This window comes from Halichondria panicea, chromosome 8 (assembly GCF_963675165.1).
Source record: "Halichondria panicea chromosome 8, odHalPani1.1, whole genome shotgun sequence".
Classification (NCBI taxonomy): Eukaryota; Metazoa; Porifera; class Demospongiae; order Suberitida; family Halichondriidae; genus Halichondria; species Halichondria panicea.
Window position 1 is genome coordinate 6,382,501 of NC_087384.1, and position 12,181 is coordinate 6,394,681.

At 40.5% G+C, this 12,181-nt stretch overlaps 4 protein-coding genes across 6 annotated transcripts in view; 2 read left to right on the forward strand and 2 right to left on the reverse strand.

The window, feature by feature from the left end:
• The first annotated feature begins 11 nt into the window (after positions 1 to 11).
• LOC135340399 (uncharacterized) lies at positions 12 to 5,014 on the forward strand. The gene is made up of 9 exons (XM_064536746.1): positions 12 to 229; positions 721 to 1,008; positions 1,204 to 1,430; positions 1,573 to 1,723; positions 2,457 to 2,516; positions 3,048 to 3,260; positions 3,483 to 3,784; positions 4,264 to 4,347; positions 4,807 to 5,014. Exons 1-9 carry the CDS (start codon positions 151 to 153, stop codon positions 4,846 to 4,848), a joined length of 1,446 nt encoding a protein of 481 aa, XP_064392816.1. The 5' UTR covers positions 12 to 150; the 3' UTR covers positions 4,849 to 5,014.
• A 1,190-nt stretch (positions 5,015 to 6,204) lies between these two features.
• On the reverse strand, positions 6,205 to 7,851 carry LOC135340400 (acid-sensing ion channel 1C-like). Its single transcript, XM_064536747.1, has one exon. It carries the CDS (start codon positions 7,765 to 7,767, stop codon positions 6,331 to 6,333), a length of 1,437 nt encoding a protein of 478 aa, XP_064392817.1. The 5' UTR covers positions 7,768 to 7,851; the 3' UTR covers positions 6,205 to 6,330.
• Positions 7,852 to 8,004: 153 nt separating this feature from the next.
• LOC135340397 (protein phosphatase 1D-like) lies at positions 8,005 to 11,771 on the forward strand. The gene is made up of 5 exons (XM_064536743.1): positions 8,005 to 8,582; positions 9,095 to 9,214; positions 9,727 to 9,840; positions 10,245 to 11,205; positions 11,690 to 11,771. Exons 1-5 carry the CDS (start codon positions 8,255 to 8,257, stop codon positions 11,721 to 11,723), a joined length of 1,557 nt encoding a protein of 518 aa, XP_064392813.1. The 5' UTR covers positions 8,005 to 8,254; the 3' UTR covers positions 11,724 to 11,771.
• A 281-nt stretch (positions 11,772 to 12,052) lies between these two features.
• LOC135340376 (sarcoplasmic/endoplasmic reticulum calcium ATPase 2-like) overlaps positions 12,053 to 12,181 on the reverse strand; it is an 11,953-nt gene continuing 11,824 nt past the window's right edge. For all 3 annotated transcript variants that reach the window (XM_064536710.1, XM_064536709.1, XM_064536711.1), the window contains one exon: positions 12,053 to 12,181. This exon is cut by the window's right edge and continues 205 nt beyond it. The gene's annotated coding sequence lies outside the window, so the exon portion shown is untranslated.

Below are 12,181 nucleotides of genomic sequence, written 5' to 3' on the forward strand. Positions count from 1 at the left end.
ATTCATATAAAACCACATGTTTCCTGTGACCTCACAAATGCAAAGTGCAGCTTTGTACTTTCTGTTACATTGACCTGGACGTTCGAGCAGACTGCAGTACCACACACCATACCAGTGAGTCTCCAAGTGAAGTAGAGTAACATATCACCAATGGCCGACATGGACAGGAGTTTGGCTTTATATCTCTGGCTCTTCCTTGTGTCTCTGTGTACAAGTGTGTGTGCAGTAGGTGAGTTTTATAGCCTCTGCATAATGTACTCTCTAGCTAGCTAGCTGTAGCTTGTTCAGTGTTTGTTAAGAACAAGCTAGATACAAGTATTTACTATGAATCATGATTGTCCTTTGTGTATGGATCTAGTTTCTGATTTGCATATAATATAACGATTGACAAAACAGCTCCTTTGGCCATGTATAGTTATTATTGTAAATGAGGACTTGGACATAGCTCAAAGAATGACTGGCCATAATCATTTTTTTAGAAGGCTAGACAATGAGAGTCCAGCTAGGAATGTTGGTTTCCTTAGTTTCCTCCTAACCCCCCCACAGGCCAATAAATATTGGGTTGATTTCTCAGAGGAAACACTGAGCACCTGCCCTCCATGCATTCCCACCTTTCATCTGCTCTGCTAGTTCTGCTCCTTCATTATAGCATTAGCTGCTCCATTGTCTAACTTCTTCCTCTGTGTGGCACGTAGTAAACTATTTTATTTTCTGCTACAGATATTCCAAAACCGGTGGAGAAACAATGGTTTGTACTAAACCAACCTGCCACTGTGCGGTGTGGACTTTCTTCCACGCCTGACCATTACTGGTGGTTGGGGACGGACATTAATAACCCGTTATCCTTCAGGCGTCATGGCATCGGAAATAACGGCTGTATGGATGGCTCTGTTTGTACCTTGCCGTACTCCAATTTCAACTTAGATCCAAACACCTACCTCTGCTGTACTGAAAATGGAGCTAGCAGTATTGTGAATGCCGTATCTGTTCATTGTCAAGAGATTGCAGGTTTGTAAGAGAATTAAGACCTAATTAAGTTTAATTTGTTTGTTTATGTTACGTCCATTTTTGTTGCTATGTAGTCATAATAAATAGGATGTGTATGCATTCCGTAATGAAATAACTGCACACCTCCACACTCCACACACGTCCACACTCCACACACCTCCACATTCCACACACCTCCACACTTCACACACACAGTATGTCCCCAAACACAAATGTCGGTGCCATTGGTAGTTGAGACAGACAGAACTGCGACAGCCTACATTAAGATTACTGCCAAACCACCTCCTAATGTACTGCCAGAGAACTTGTTGGTTATCAGCATTGAGGGGGGTCAGAACATCAACTTCACCTCTTCAATCGTGACCCCTCGCCTGCTAAAAACAAACAAAGCTTTGGAGACCGTCTATAAGTATCAGTTTGAGGTAAGTAATTATGAATCTTCATGTGTAAATGAATAAAGTTGCCTTAATTGAAATGACAAAGCTAATTGTAAGGATTTCTTACTATCAATACAGGTAACTAATTGATGTTGTTATTAGCTTTAAAATGTGGCTTCTATATCAGGTATCCCGTGATCTCCTGGCGAGTTCAACTACCACCCTGAAGTTTGTACCTCGTATTGATGTCTCATTAGATTTACCGTCTGACTCGTCCTGTGATACTGGTTTAATTCAGCCACTCAGTGTCAATGGTGTCAGCCTGCAATTTTCAACAGGTGTGTGTGTGTGTGTGTGTGTGTGTGTGTGTGTGGGTGTGGGTGGGTATGTGGAAGGCTCAAGTGTCCCATTAGGCAAATCTTCTATTTTGGAAATGTGGCTGAAAACCATATTTGCTTTCAGTAACAATAATATTAATGGCAGTATTTGAACTTCAATCATCATCAGCTAATATAAGATGCCCATCAGTCTAGTCTATCAGTTCATCAGTTGGTAGTTGAATGGGTGGATTTTAGTTAATGTGCGTGTGTGTGCGTGCGTGGGTCAGTATAGCTGGGTGGAAGGGCTGTTGAAGTATGGCGACCTTTAAACTAGGCAAGCATAAAACTTGCAGACAGACTGTCACCAGGTCATATGATTAGACCAAAACTATGTGTGCCTCTCAAAACTGTAGCCTTTCTGCACCCACTAACTTGATTATGGTTAGTTTTGTTGTGGCTTCCTTGTGTCCAAGAGAAACTGTCAGATATTATCACCAGCATGCATTGGTCCCATGCATGTTAGCTCCTTGCATGTACATACAGTGGTCACACACATGTTAGCTTCGTCTTTTGACCTCTTCCCTCAAATTGAAAATGGATTGCTTATTTTTGTCACTTGAGTAGTTTCACTGTTTTGCATTATACATTGTTTCCTAAGGTTTCTACTGGCAGCTTACTAACACTAGCTTTAGCACATTTCAAGAGTGTTCTAAAATTTATTATGCCGTGATAATTTTCTTCTCATGCATAGATCCACCGACAGCTGCACCTGAAACAACAACACCGGCGGCTCTTCTTTCAACAACAGAAGGTAATTTCTTAAGTCAATTCCAGGTAATGCAGTCATGTGTTTAGATTAAATGTCTGCTATTTGTATTTTGGGAATTTATTAGTTATGCAAATAGTAACAGACCACCCAAAAAAGTAGGTAGGCATGATTTCCTACATGGACTTTGGTAACCTTATTACAATAATTAGAACAGAACTGAAAATTGAGATGTTATTTTGACTGGAAACATTAGCAGCAGTTATTGTATCTGCCTGTGTGTGTGTGTGACCTCATTGCCTGTGGTAATATAGCCTTTGAAGCAGACAGCCTAGGGGTGCATGGTAACATTAGTACTGTATCTAAGGAAGTGTTGTTTGTTTGATGTCTCATTTTCACATGCAAGGCTTGAACCATTTAGCAGCCCTTTCAAGAGTCTATTATGTTTACCTCCCACTTTGTTCAACCTGACAAGTGTTCGCCCACCCACACACACACACCACACACACACACCACACACACACACACACACACACACACACACACACACACACACACACACACACACACACACAGGTCTAAAAGAGGAGGATACATGCATTCATTTTTCCATACCTTTTGGTACATCCATTTTCGCATTTTTACTTGGACTGGTGATTGGGCTTATCACGTGCTGGACATACTGGTGCACTAGGAACAAAAGAGTGATGGTTGATATGAGCAAGCACACGGATAACTTTTGCCCTGAGAATTCAGTCAACAGAAAACTACCAAATCTTCCGATTTCAAGTAAGATTTGTTATAGAGTAATAGCATGCATCTGTTTATTTGGGTTGAACTGGTTAGTCTCCATAACATATTGATGTCTCTGATTCCATAGCACACAGCTGGCTTATTATGTCTTAGTCAGTGTGCAGCTGCTGTGCTGATGATATGCCAAATGGTATAATTGCTGCCATAGCATAATCTCATTGACAATAATTATATGTATGTATGCACTTTCTACTACAGCTGGTCCTCCTTTTCAACTCCATTTTTCTCCAAACTCACTGACTCATCCGCCGCTCACTACTCAGCTGTCAACTGCCACGCCCACTCCCGATGAATCAGCACGTCTTCTTGCCGGGCAGACCCCTAACTATCCGCCAATGGAAAAGCATCCATTAAACCACGACCCGATCCCCCCATATGCTACCATGGATCAGATACGGTCATCCGGCGGTTATTCTCCACCTGAAACGAATCACTTAACTATCGACTGCAGAGGTGGCGGCTACCCCTCTCCAGTGGGAAACTCACCACCACCTCAGCAGGTAATGGCGAGGGCTTATGAAGAGAAGAGGGCATGCAACTCACTGTCTACCCTATGTAATCATAAACTTCGTATTAGGAGGCGTATACTATAAATAGAATGCATGGCAAAAACTCAGCTTAAAAATAGTACAGTATGAAGTTTGATGATAGCCTGAGTTGCATGCCCTCTTCCTTGATAATGGCTATTGGCACGAGACTAGATATGTACATCTAGAGGAGGGGGGTGTTTCTTTTTAGCTTGATCACACGCTATAGTATAGAAACAAGTTATAGATCATTGTACAGTTTGTGTGGACAGTTAGTGCTTGTACAGGAACTAAGAGTTCTAAAGCTTTTAGTAGGATGATGGTGACAATTAAATTACTGGAAGCCATGAATTTCCGAGGGAGGAAGTAAATGTCATGTTACAGTAGTGTAAGTGTTTTGTGGTATATTTTTTAGTGTGATGAATGATTTATGATGGATATTCTTGCTTCAGATGTTCCAGGACACGATATCATCAGTTTCGCTACCAAGTGATGGTTACATGTCGCATTACACCAAAGAAGGAGACGAAGTAATCGTAAGTTACTCTACATCCTCCACACTGGAGCAGTGATTGATGTGTGCCCAGTATTTTCAAATAGTGGTTATTTTCAATTCAAATGTGTAGGCCTAAGAGGTGGTTCTATTAGCGTGTAGTACCACCCACCACGGACTGTATGCATGGCCGGGCACATCCCTGCCTGTGTTCAGGATAATCGTATACCTAGTGTTGTGACCCACTCTCTTTATACCCGCTACTCTTATAGTCCCAGAGCTGCATTATTGGCATGGTATAGTAACTCACCATCTAGTGAATAATAATGAACTTGATACACAGGTTTCAGTTGAGTCTTACAAATATATGACTGTACCCAGCATCCTAACAGTGCATGGCTTTATTATAGTTATAGCTAAAGTATTTCTTTCTTTCGATAATCCCCCAAAATATTTTGTGTATATATTTCATACTTTCACCCATCCACATACATACACACAGATGACATGGGATGACCGCAAAGTTGAGACTGTTAATGTGTAGCCAGATCGACATAGAACAATTATTATAATTATATTTATCACCTCATTATACAATGCAAGCATATATTTGATATTCACCACTCCACTGCATGTGTGTATGTACTGTGTGTATGTAATTTTATGTCATGTGACCATAGATTGTGTGTGATAATTATTTTTAAGAATAATTATGGTGGCAATTATTAAACGAAATATGTATAATTAGAGTGGTGCTGTCAACAGGCCCCTAACTGCCACGCCCACCTCCCCTGATGAATTTTCATGTATTCTCATGAATTAACCACACGAGTTCAAATGTGGGCAAAGGTTGTCGGAATACTAACCTCATTACTGTTCATACCAAATAGTTTGTAATGTGTTAGTTCTTCAGATGATCTTTGCCTGCATTTGTATAATGGTTTGACGATTCTTTCCGCTACCATAACTTGAATTCCGTGGACCCAATGTCAAATTTTTTATGATTTTCTGAAAGCTTAGAAAAAAGAGATCAAATGGTGTCATCAAAAATCATATTTGAGAGATAAAAATATTTGCCAATTTGGCGATACCATGTCCCAAGGCCGAAAAATGACAAATTAGGGTCCTGACAAAAGTTGGATTGAAACATATCATTTGAAAGGTCTGTTTTTAAACTTTCAGAAAATCATAAAATTTTGACATTGGATCAACAATACTAAAGTTAATAGCTGTTGAAAGATATTCAACTACCCGTTTAAAAAGGTTAGACGATTCTTCCGCTGCCATAACTTGAATTCTGTGGACCCAATGTCAAATTTTTTATGGTTTTGTGAAAGCTTAGAAAAATAGATCAAATGGTGTCATCAAAAATCATATTTGAGAGATAAAAGTATTTGCCAATTTGGCGATACCATGGATTATTGCCCATGGTCCAAGGCCGAAAAATAACAAATTAGGGCCCTGACAAAATTTTTGATTGAAACATAATTATCATTTGAAAGGTCTGTTTCTAAACTTTCAGAAAATCATAAAATTTTTGACATTGGATCAGCGATACTAAAGTTATGGCTGTTGATATTATCTGTCACCAATGATCAGCAAAAAGTTACTGAAATATTGTTGCCTTGCCAACTTAACTGGTATTAAAGTTTCAATGCCACACTAACAGCTTCTAATTTAACATTTCTACATTGTAGATCTACATACTTTTGTCCTTGAAGATTATTCAATCATCAAGCCATCAGATAGACTTCTTTTCCATTCTTCTATAATGACTGTGTGGAATTTAACTTCATCATTGTACAATTGCAAACAACATAATAACATAACATCACAAGCAAACTAATTACTTTTTCAATAACACTCTTGAGTGAAGTAAAACATGCCGAGGTGAGAGGCATTAGCACAACACAGCTTGCAACATTCATCGTAACTATAATTATATATATGTACATAATTATATCATAAATAGAACACAAAACATATTTAGAAGAGTTAAATAATTGACAAAGATTAATACCAGCAACTAGCATTTATCTTCTACATACTCGTCAGGTAGTTTATTTTCTTGGGGTAGTTTATGTTCTTCACCATCAGTTTTAGATGTTTTGCAGTATCCACAGAGCTTCCTTTCCTTAAATTTGTCTCCAAACAGTCGATTCTTGACTTCGTCTACAATCCAAGTACCAAACTCCATGATAGAAATGACACTCACTCCTAGGAACAACCCCAGCTGCCCTCCAATGTCGGACAATAGTGCTACAGCACCGTATGCATTACTAGTGGTTTGCATCTCAACGTTCAATGTTTCGAAATAAACATTCACTGAGAGCAAGTTAGACTTGGCATCAAGTGTTGTTTGAAACAACTCTTCAAAATCTTCTTCAGCGTACATAGCAGGAAAAGCAGAATAACTGTTGTACACTTCATAGTCGGTTGTGCTGCATGTCGCTTTACAACCACAGTCAATATTTGACCGCTGTTGCTGCACTACACAACATATATCAGAGAGAGTGCAGCTGGGCAGTGTTGGGAAATTATTATTCTGAGGGGGGATGTATGTGCAATTGCATTCTTCAGCGACTCTTATCAGTAGACAATCGTAATCGCACGCACCAATAGAGTAGTCATCAGTTAGGAAGGTGAAGTTGTTGTAGCTGTTTATATTAGCATCAATGCATTGTCTCTGGGTATTATCAATAATGCTTCTTTGTCGAATTCCAATAAATGCGTTTGATCCTGGAGGCACTCCTACACCAGTGCTTTCAGGCCTTGGGGGCTCATTTTGTGTGTGGACAACCACCTTGACTCCAGCATCAAAACTGCTCGAGGAAACATATTGCGATTGGTTGATGTTCAATGCTACAGACAGACCAGCCTTCCCTCCAGTGTTGGTAGCTGTAATCAGTGATGGTTCACGTTTGTAGCTGTTAAATGTATAGCAGTATCCACTGTCGGTTAAAACTGTAGTGAAGTCACTATGTGAACACCTCCGTCCAGAAAAATAGCATGCAGTGATGAAATATTCGATCGGATCTCTTGCCATATAAGAAAGGTCTGTTAGAGTGAGATCAGTAAGATTGGCTCTTTCTGATATGCTGCTAAGAACATAAGAACAGGTTAGTGTTTCGTCTACATCTTCGGGGTCTGTATAAAATACTCCTCGTAGATGTTCACTGAGCTCGGGGTGGATGGCGTCAACAACATCTTTACGGTACTGGTTGAGATTGCATACAGTGACAGCTGGAAAGGTGAGGTTTACTTGTCTCTCCAGTGATAACGTAGTAGCAGTGGGACCTCCAGCAAGATAGATTATTCGGTCAATGATATTGTTTAGACATCCTACAGTAGCTCCTAGGACTATGACCAGCCAGAAGAGCCTCCTGATGACTGACTTGCCTGAGAATATCCTCACCACTCCATGAGCTGTGGTGTTATCGATATACTTTCTGAAGGAGGTCATCGTTAGTATGAGGAACTCCTTTTATTTACAACACCAGTATGTATAATTAAGATCATAAATTTATGGCACAACTACCAAAATTAATAGTATTCATGACAGTATAGTGATTTATAGGTACGCCCACACAAATTGTATTGTGAGGTTAGCCCCTCCCCCCTTTTCCTGCGGCTAGTAATCAAACTACAGTAATTCCAACAAAGAATTTAGGTCGCCCTCGGTAACTTTGCTAATGCTGCTAAGTGGCTAACATGTATAAAATGTGGCAGAATTTATCAAGCTATGAATATTCTTACCTTTAGGCGGGTTGAATCATGCCCAAGCATGTTTTAAAGTTTAATATAAAGCCATCAGAAGTCTAGAACAGAGCTAAAAGAAAGCTGCATACACGAAGTATATTATTGCCTCAAGGAATCGTAGCACTATCTGACTGCATTATATATCTCCACGGAAACAACCAGGAACTTCAAAAACTAGCTCTATCTTTATAATGTCTGTTCAAGATACATCCAGAGGTATCACGATCAGCGTTACAGCTGAAACGAACGCTGGTGGTCGCAGGCACATGGAAGACTACATTGCAGTTAATCTTGCTCCAAGCGAAGCGAGCTTCAATGATATAGGCTACCTTCGGGAGCAAGCTTATATTGGAGTATTTGATGGCCATGGAGGCAAGGAAGCAGCCAAATGGGCCAGAGAGAGGCTGTGGGAAGTTATCCAGAAACAACCCAAGTTCAAATCATCGGATTTAAAGTGCGTGCAAGAGTCCGTTAGTGAAGGATTTATGGCCTTACACAAAGAGATGGAACCTCTAAGAGGTACGTTGAATTTTATACTCTTATCAGTTGTACAGTTATTGTAGTGAAGCATGGAACCACTTGTGTAACGAGAGACTATTTCTCATTTATGGCTATCACTCACTACATTCCCCTAGTCAGTCTGTGGCGTTGTAACACTCCAAAACAGGCTGAATAGTACCTGTATTCGGACATTCCCATTGTGTTGTTTTGCGTTTCAATTCGTGGTCAGTGAACAAACCCGGCCTGGCTGTGAATAGATCCTTGTGTGTATCCGTGGTGTGATATACAGTTTGAATGGTGTTCATGTTCTATAGCATTGCTCTCTGTGAGCGCTAATGAAATTTATCACATTATAGACTTGTTAAATTAGCAGCTTGTGCCAAGCGAGCAAAACTGTATTTATCCAAGCACAGGATAATGATCCTGAAAGCATTCTAAGTAAACCATACACTATCAAGAATATCCACAACCACAATCACAATGATACCAGTGCCCTTTCATTTTATTATATCATCTATTTCTCTCTGCAGCTAACTGGAAAAAGAACAAGATGGGTGATCTGAGTACTGCAGGTACAACAGCCTCTACAGTCATCTTCCGACAAGACCACATCATAGTGGCCAACGTTGGTGACTCCACTGCTGTACTGGGTAACTACATTCTGTGTGTATGTGTATAAATGGCAATTCTTAGGATAGCTTCATACCACCATCAGGATCTCACATGATATATGATGTAGGATGTGATGTTATTATGTTTAGTGCCGAGTGTTGCAAGGATTCCATGGGCAAGTTGAATCCTGCACTAGGTGTTGCTTTGTCATTATTGACAGCACTGTCACTAGAGCACTGTCAGTGTGGTAGGCGGCCAACACTATTCATTTAAAACCTGACATGTGATAGCATTTCCAAACATGGGTAGTTAGTTAATCATCGCCTCCCACATCATCTACATTACACTACATTACAGCGTACATTGTAGTCATGAATACACTAACGATGCTATTGGCTCTAGCACTGATTGTTGACAATTATCGTGAATGTTGTTTCACAAGATTTTACGTACACTACTGTCCCCCATAGTAGTACTCCCTAAATAGTGTTTTGAGATTAATATTATTTGCGGCTGTTTAAGGTATACTGTACTACTCTCTCTTGTGCAGCTGAGGTGAACCCACTGGCAGGACAGGAGGGTCAACACGCTGTCAGGGCCAACACCCTCACCATTGACCACAAACCAGAAGACCCAAATGAGATTGCACGAATAGAGACACAAGGTCACCTATCTATCCTATTGATACTGTTATGTAATGTAGTAACATTCTGTTAGGGTGGATCATAATGGCTACCTTAGAGCACACGTGTGTGTGTATTGCTATTCAGACTCAAACTGCATGTTGTTGGCAGCTTTACAGAGTATAGATTGCAGGAAGTGTTGTATTCTATTATAGTCGTAACACACCTTGATTCTGTGTTTGCTAACACTACATATTGATTTGCAAGTTCAGTCTTGCCTGGCCTACGTTATAAATGTTTAGAGGACTTCCTCCCATTAGCGATTCACTTAAGAGGCCACTAGTGGCTTGATTGCATACCTCGGTCTGAGCATTTGCTCGCTTTCTCTGTCATGTGTTGTACAAAGCATAGGTATGTGCCTTTACACTATCACTCTGTTCTACAGGTGGGAAGGTCATGCGCAGCAGGAAGGGAGTACCTCGCGTTGTGTGGCAGAGGGAGAGAAAGACACCTAAGGCTACTACCACAGACTCAACTGACGGCCCTGCCCCCCCGACTGCTTACGACATAATTCCTTTCCTAAGTGTAGCTCGATCACTCGGGGATTTTTGGTCCTTAAGTCCGACCACACAGGAATTTGTCGTCTCTCCATGCCCTGATGTTCACATACTCCCTCTAGTTCCAAAAGAACAGAAATTTGTGGTGATAGCTTCGGACGGCCTCTGGAACGTGATGACTCCGACTGAAGTGGTCCAGTTTATCTGGGATTACGAACACGATGAGCAGACCTGTCACCAGCCTAGAGACGTGGTTAAGGCTATCATAAACGAAGCTCTAAAACGCTGGAAACAAAAGAACTTACTCGCTGACAACATCTCCGTCCTTATCGCTTTCCTATTGGAGGAAGACGTTGCTAATACCACTGACCCTGCATCCCTCAAGTCAACTACCGAAGCATCTCCAAGCTCAAACACTGTCCTACCAAGAGAAGGTTTACTGGCAGCTACGAGTGAGGCCTCCACAAGCTCTCCTGTGATTGTAGAACTACACACACGGACCAAACTAAGGCATCGCAGAAGAGAGGGTTCATCGAAGCATTACATCACGACATTGAGCCCTTACAGTGAAGAGGAAGCGAATCGACGGAAACGAAAACGGGTCAGATGCGAAGAAGCTGAAGTGTTGTCACCAACCAAAAAGAATAAGTTTGAGACTGATTCTGGTTTTGAGGCGGACAATCCACTCATGGAGACTACTCTGGAAAGCCCTATAGCCGTAGACAGCACCAAGAGCTTATCTACTCTTGACAGCAAGAGTGAGGGTGTGGGAGATGAGGAAGATAGCAGCAGTGGTGTCAGCTCTGATAACAGCGAACCTGATGGCATGCCCCAACATGATACACTGCTGTGAGTATACACTTGTTATGAGTACAATAGTTTTGTCTTGTTAGGACCACATTTTGTCTGCATTGTAGTTCGATGGTGGTTGATTTGGTAGAAAGTTACAAACGTAAGTACTCTAAGGTCTAGGCATGTTTGATCTTGCTTTCCCACTGTTTTGTAGTAGTAGGCTTCTTGAGAATGCTGAGTGTTGTCTGATACACTTGCCACATTTTAGGCTCTAACCTGTTAGAGGCATGCTTGGTCAAGTTTATGATCTAGTTTGTCGAGTATGTGGTTATTCATTTGAAGCCATGGATATGACTATAGTCTGCCTACATTTAACCTCCTATGTGTGTGTGTGTGTGTGTGTGTGTGTGTGTGTGTGTGTGTGTGTGTGTGTGTGTGTGTGTGTGTGTGTGTGTGTGTGTAGTGTACATGCATGTGTTTGTAGCTAGATGTTATGTATACCAGGTGATCACATGCCTAATCTTGGTTCTATTCTCCACAGCTCACCAGCTACTGTTTTGGAATGCCCCACTTGAACTCTGTTTACCAAGTGACCACCACAAGAGAATAATATATACCACAAAGTAAGTACCTTTACAAGCATACACTAATTATAGCCTTATAATTTATGGTATTGGTACACTGACTATAACTGCTTTGTTTTTCCCACAGAGTAAGAAGATAAAAAGACACAAGCAAACACAACTGGGACTATATATATATTACAGCGCTTTTTTGTTTTTTAAATAGATGCCCAGCCATGCATGCAAAGTATATTATTTATGTTTATAGTTTTATGTATAATAATAATTATTATTTTACGACTTGGTGGTTTGACATTTTTTGGCATTAATTTTGTCACTGGTATTGAAAAATCACTAAAATTCTGCAATAGTTGAGAGTAGTGTGAAATAAATACAGCAGATATAATTATCGTAGAATTGAATTTAGTGCATAAAAGAAAGAAAGTAAAGAAAAACCAAATTTAATATAC

Coding starts and splice junctions, on each gene's coding strand:
- LOC135340399 (XM_064536746.1), top strand. CDS start 151: ATGGCCGACATGGACAGGAGTTTGGCTTTATATCTCTGGCTCTTCCTT. Junction 1,009..1,203: donor TCATTGTCAAGAGATTGCAG/GTTTGTAAGAGA, acceptor TCACACACACAG/TATGTCCCCAAACACAAATG. Junction 2,517..3,047: donor TCTTCTTTCAACAACAGAAG/GTAATTTCTTAA, acceptor ACACACACACAG/GTCTAAAAGAGGAGGATACA.
- LOC135340400 (XM_064536747.1), bottom strand. CDS start 7,767: ATGACCTCCTTCAGAAAGTATATCGATAACACCACAGCTCATGGAGTG.
- LOC135340397 (XM_064536743.1), top strand. CDS start 8,255: ATGTCTGTTCAAGATACATCCAGAGGTATCACGATCAGCGTTACAGCT. Junction 9,215..9,726: donor TGACTCCACTGCTGTACTGG/GTAACTACATTC, acceptor TCTCTTGTGCAG/CTGAGGTGAACCCACTGGCA. Junction 9,841..10,244: donor TGCACGAATAGAGACACAAG/GTCACCTATCTA, acceptor TCTGTTCTACAG/GTGGGAAGGTCATGCGCAGC.